General features: G+C 40.8%; 1 protein-coding gene across 2 annotated transcripts in view; it reads right to left on the bottom strand.

Annotated features, from left to right (window-relative positions):
- Positions 1–284: 284 nt before the first annotated feature.
- MYRIP (myosin VIIA and Rab interacting protein) overlaps positions 285–6,000 on the bottom strand; it is a 210,250-nt gene continuing 204,534 nt past the window's right edge. For both annotated transcript variants that reach the window (XM_015418139.1, XM_015418140.1), the window contains 5 exons: positions 3,333–3,494; positions 2,580–2,684; positions 2,064–2,124; positions 1,104–1,222; positions 285–446 (listed from right to left, as the gene is read on the bottom strand). In XM_015418139.1, coding sequence (XP_015273625.1) covers positions 414–446; positions 1,104–1,222; positions 2,064–2,124; positions 2,580–2,684; positions 3,333–3,494 — 480 coding nt within the window. In that variant the 3' untranslated portion in view covers positions 285–413. The remainder of the gene's footprint in view (positions 447–1,103; positions 1,223–2,063; positions 2,125–2,579; positions 2,685–3,332; positions 3,495–6,000) is intronic.

Raw genomic sequence — 6,000 nt, 5'->3', positions numbered from 1 at the left:
GGAAGTCTACTTTTTGGAGGTCAGAAATGGCTGCTGTGGAGGAAGTGAATGCAGCAAAATTCTGCACTTCTGCAGGTGGTCGTTAGGATCAGCCCTAATATATTTTAACGACAAGATATTTCAATACAATTGGACAATGTTGGGGAAAAGTGCATCTTAAAATATGGAGCCTTGAAACTCAATGTCCTTCGTGGAGTCTCATGAGAACTTTAAGGCAGAGTTTCCAACAGAAGACCACAATGCTGAAGACTTGAACAGCTTTCTCAGTGAGGTATCCAAACACAGCCCTATTACTGAGGCATTGTGGGTTCTTGAGGGTCCATTTTTATTGGATGTATACAATGGCTGTTATATAAAGGCACTGTAGTGTGCAGCCTTAGGCAGTGTGTTATTGGCAGTAGAACTTTGTGATTTTAGTACATTACAGCAGACCCTATAGATGGTTCCTAAAATAGAAAAGAATTGAAGAAATAATGAATTAAAAATGGAAATAATAAAAAGGTTGTGTCATTTTCTAGAGACTACTAATCTTATGAACAAGATAATCTGTTGTTAAATGCATTACTATGTACCTATAAGATATCTTCACTATTTAGAACCCCCCCTTCCCAGGGGTGAAAAGAAATCATCTGGAAAAATTTCCAAACTCAGTGGGGGCTTCTAATATTAAAAAAAACCCTGGAAAATCAGATTCTGAATCTGAGCCTGCTTTGTGGGGAGGGCGGGGTATAAATCTGATAAATAAATAAATAAATAAACCCCCCACCTTCCTAGATATCTGGTAAATAAGTAATGCAGGTTTTGTAGCTGCTTTGAACTGTGACATTCACACAATTAAACTCTGAAACTTACTTCTAGATTCATCACATTTTACAGACATCTGCATTTTTGGAATTCAACATTTATATCAAGGAATCTGAAATGTTAATATTTCTGGAGCAGGACTTTTGGGGGGAGAGAGAGCACATCAACTTTTTTTTAAAAAAAATGAAACTTCTAATTTGTACTTGTTTTGCCTGACTTGCGCCTTCCTTATTTTACCAGACTACTCTATAAACTTTCCTCTTGAGATATGGAATCATACCCCCCTGGTCAGGGCTTACCATCAAATCCTTGGCAGTGCTTTTTCTCTCTTTAGTTCTTTGTGTCAGAGATCCTTGAAGCATGAAATTCTTGTTACATGTTCTGTCAGGAGTAACTGGAGAGGCATCAATGTTTTCACCTGAAAAAGATTAAGCAGTGGTCTTCATCAGCTTGAATCGAAGAGAATGATGGTAGAAACAAAATATGTAGCTTTTAAAATGGCTGGGGGAATCCTCTCGACAGCCTCGGAAGGGACTCTGCATCACCTCGCTTTTGGCATGAGGACACACTGTTTTTGAAATCAAACCTAGGAGAAAATTATGTATCTGTATAATCTTTTCTCTTCAACAGTAAACTTTGGCAGAGAAGGGGGGGGGGACAATTTTAAACAAGATTTCTTATGACCTGAATGGCACCATTTCATCAGATCTCAGAAGATAAGCAGGTTTAGCCCTGGTTAGTGTTTAAATGGGAGACCACCAAGCAATATCAGGATCCCTACATAGAGGCAGGCAATGGCAAACCATCTCTGGATGTTTTTTTGTCTTGAAAACCCTACAGGGCCAGATTTCTGGCTCATGTGCCAAGGGAAGGGAGCTGTTTAGCTACGGTTTGGACCCAATGGAGGACTTCTATAGACGGAAGGAGGTGGCAGTTTAAATAGATTCCCCTCTCCCACAAGTTAATATATCACCATTTCAGTTAGTTTGAAGGAACTGGAAATAAAAAGTCTTCTAAGTTTCTTTTAAATAATTGCGGTTCAGATATAGGAAATGGTGAATATTGAGAAAAACCCAGAAAAAATCCCTTTGACTTCTTTTCCTCTTTCAGAATGATCAGTGACATATTTTTTACAGTAAAAATGGCTTCTACTGGGTTCTATTCATTCAAAATACTCCTGTTTTTACCATCATATCACTCAAGCATGATATCAACAGTATAAAAATGAACATATTGCATTTTCTATTGTTTTTAATCACCTTTCACGGGTGGCGCAGGAAGCTTTCGTCTCTGCTGTCTGGACGTGTCTATCGTGTGCATCTGTTGAAGCAGAAATCCCATAATCTATTAGTATATATTAACACACGATTCATACTAATACTTGGTTCAGTCCAATTCTAATTGCATGCAACTGGTCAAGCTTAACCTGTGACCCGGGAGGGAGATGGCTAGGAGTAGCAGTTGCCACCACTTCCGGCCCTCATACTAGGCCTCTGCTCTCAGTCAGCCCAACACGCAGGTTGGGGAAGGTACTGACAGCAGTTGGGCTGCCAGCTGCACCCACTGTCCCCAGCCTATGCCGTGCCAAGAGCTGAGGAACCTGTGTGGCTCGATTCCTCCCAGTACAGTGCATCTGTGTTGTCATCCCCTCCTTGCAAGCGCAAGTGCAGCTTCATTTGGCTGTGCAGTACTAGGTGTCCGCATGGAAGGCTGCTTCCACATGGATACGGGGCTTCCTTAGGAGACTGGGATAGCTGCATGTTGCCTTTTCTCACCTGGTTTGTCTGCTTTTGGTCACGTTTTCTCAACAGATGAACACACGGAGCCACATTCAGGCCTGCAACTGTTAGTGCTGAAATTCTGCTCTCAATATCTGAAATCTGAAATCATACATTCATATTGCAGAGACCATTTGGGAAGTTACACTCAACTGATCTGCTTATCTGTGACCAAATCCACACCTTTATTGATCAAAAATGTGTAAAAAAATCGCCATGCATTATATCGAAAAAACTTTTAATAGATGGTAAATGAAAGAAAAAAATATCTATGTAATTAATGTCTGTACAACATCATATGGGATCTTTTTAATGCTCTGCCATAGAAGGATGCTGGGTGACCTTGGGCAAGTCACAGACACTCAGCCTACCCTACCTCACAGGGTTGTTGTGAGGAGAGGGGGAGAGGGGAGGAAATGGAGGAGAATGGAACTATGTAAGCCGCTTTGAGTCCCCATTGGGGAGAAAGGTGGAGTATAAATCAAGTAAATAAATACATTTATTTATGTATTTATTAGATTTATTTATGCATGTAATATTGTGTAAATTATTATAATGTTGTAGGTTTCCAAACTTTTTAAAATAATTACACTCAGATCCAAACATACCTGTGCTTCTTGTGCTTTTTACAAATTATGTATTTCTGATATGTTCATAAGGTGAACCATTAAGGCAGATCATAGGGTTCAAGCAAAAGGCAGGAATGTCATATTGTCCTTACACGGTAGCAAAGCAGGTGTTTCATCTCACCTGAAGCTCTGATTGATGAACTTGTGCTGCTGCTGTTGCCACTTGGTCCTCCAGATCAGCCAGCTCAGATTCTGCGGTAACACTATTAATTCTGCGTGCTGCATCCTCCAGCTCATTTAGCTGACTCTCCAGTCCATACACACCTCCAGCTGTCAGGTACACCTATAAACACACCTGAAGCTATAATAAACACACGAAGCTGCTTCAAACTGAGTCAGACTGCCAGTCCATGTAGTCCAGTACTGTCTGCTCTGACTGGCAGTAGCTGTCCAGGTTCCCTGGCAGAGAACTGACTCTCCCAGCACCTACTACCTGCAACAATTTTAGCTGAAAATGCAGATATTGAAACTTATATCTTTTGCATACAAAGCATGTACTTTTCAAGTAAAACAATATAATATTAATCCTGGTCTTCACACTACATTCCTTTCCACTGGAATAATCTCAAACTACCCTGTTTTCCCGAAAATAAGACCTACCCCAAAAATAAGCCCTAGCAGGATTTCTATGCATTTGTGGTATAAGCCCTAGTGTGTCTTCTTGAGAAAAAATAAATATAAGACAGTGTCTTATTTTCGGGGAAACACGGTAGATTGCCTTCCTTTCCAGGAAATACTTTTTCCAACACTTGTTACCTGACATGATTTAATTGGAGATGTCAGGGCTATCACTGAGCTGTTTATTGTATCCAGTTAGGGTAGTTATCATCTGTGGTGTTATGATCACAAGTTCTCATTGAAACACACATTTGTTTTTTTTAATTATTATTCATTATTAACATATAAACTAAGTTCTGTATTGAAAGACTATAACCCAGAAATGGAAAGGTAGGATCCATCTGAAAAAGCCAGAGCAAAGAGATGGGCTTCCAGAAATTTTACCATGCTAATAATGTATAGGGTTTTCATAACTGAAAGCTGAACATGGTAGCAAACTTGATTTCCAAGGAATCATTCAGCAGAAGCAGTTGTCAGACAAAAGAGATCTGGGTATCTCTTTTGAGAGTCAGTTAATGTGTGTCATAAGAACAGGCATAAACTTCATTTAACTTTATTTAACTGCTTCAGCATGGAGATTATTACGGATGGGCACGAATCACATTTTTTGGGTTCAGTTCTTGGCTGAAACATGAACCGAACCATGAACCCATATGAACTAGGAGGCTGGTTTGCAAACCAATCTGGTTCATATCAGTTCATGAACCATTTAAAGTTTAAACCCCTGTTTTCTGCTCCCCGCTGCTTTACGCCATTTAAATCAATCATCTGAGCCACTTAAATCTGCTTTCTGCTCCCTGCAGCTTTTCATGGGGACCAGAAGGCACTGGTTTAAATGGCTCCCAGTTGACTAACCCCTGCGTTCTGCTCCTCACGAATCACCACAAACTGCATCAAAATTCATGAAAGTTCATGGTGGTTCTTCAGTTTGTGAACTTTGCTTTGGGAACCACGAACCGCCCAAAATTCATGATGAACTTTAGTTCATCAGCCGGTTTGTGCCCATCCCTAGAGATTATTCCCTGGGTAGCTCTCATTGCCATTTCCATATCCAGAACAGAGATGTAAGAGGAAGGGCTTGTTTTTGTGTTGAACTAAATAAGGGGAAGAGTGATATCATACCAACACAACATCCAAAAGCATGCCTTATTTAGACACTGTGAGAAATGTGTTAGAGATGCAGATAAATATGTAGCCACACATGTTTACAATGTGAATGCCAATGTTTGGAATACAAAGCTTGGATCGAAAAGTGTCACACTCAGTTAGAAGCCACTTCTGATTATGCAAGTATGTGAGAGGCCAGTTCCTCCCCTCCATAGTCCTCTCCTCAAGATAGCTGAAATCATTAGGTCAGAGTGTTTTCCAGGATGCCTTTTTGGGAGCTGTCTTCAAACTCAACCTGTACAAGTGATTTCCTTTTCACTCACACGGTGGCATCTTTGGATCAAAGCCCATGATTCCAACTATATATACATCTTTGGAACTACTCTGATGAATTAGTGTCTGCAAACATGAATTATCCTTAAAATGACAAATTTTAGCTCAAAGTTCAGAATGTTTTAGAGGAAAATTTCTTGGCTTCCAACAAGTAATTTTATAGTATTTTTTTCTTGTTGTTGTTCAGTCGCACAGTCGAGTCCGACTCTTCGCAACCCCATGGACCAGATCACGCCAGGCCTTCCTGTCTTCCGCCGTCCTCTGAAGTTTGCTCAATTTCATGTTCGTTGCATCTATGACACTGTCTAACCATCTCATTCTTTCATCCTTTGCCGTCCCCATCTTCTTTGACCTTCAATCTTTCCCAGCATCAGGGTCTTGTCCAGTGGGTGCTCCCTTCTCATTTGGTGGCCATAGTATTTGAGCTTCAGTTTCATTATCTGGCCTTCCAGGGAACAGTCAGGGTTGATTTCTTTTAGGATTGACTGATTTGATCTTCTGGCAGTCCAAGGGACTCTCAAGAGTCTTCTCCAGCACCATAGTTCAAAAGAATCTATTCTTCGGTGCTCGGCCTTCCTTATAGTCCAACTCTTGCAGCCATACATGACTACTGGGAATACCATTGCTTTGACCATTGTCACAGTCTGCGGTGATAGGGAGCCCCAGGAACGTGAAGTCTGTCACTACTTCCACGACTTCCCCTTCTATTTGCCAAGGAGTGATGGGGCCGG

Source organism: Gekko japonicus, unplaced genomic scaffold (genome assembly GCF_001447785.1).
Source record: "Gekko japonicus isolate JY-2015 unplaced genomic scaffold, Gekko_japonicus_V1.1 scaffold1724, whole genome shotgun sequence".
NCBI classification, from domain to species: domain Eukaryota; kingdom Metazoa; phylum Chordata; class Lepidosauria; order Squamata; family Gekkonidae; genus Gekko; species Gekko japonicus.
The sequence above is the reverse complement of the archived record's forward strand: the minus strand, read 5'-3'. Positions and strand labels throughout refer to the sequence as shown.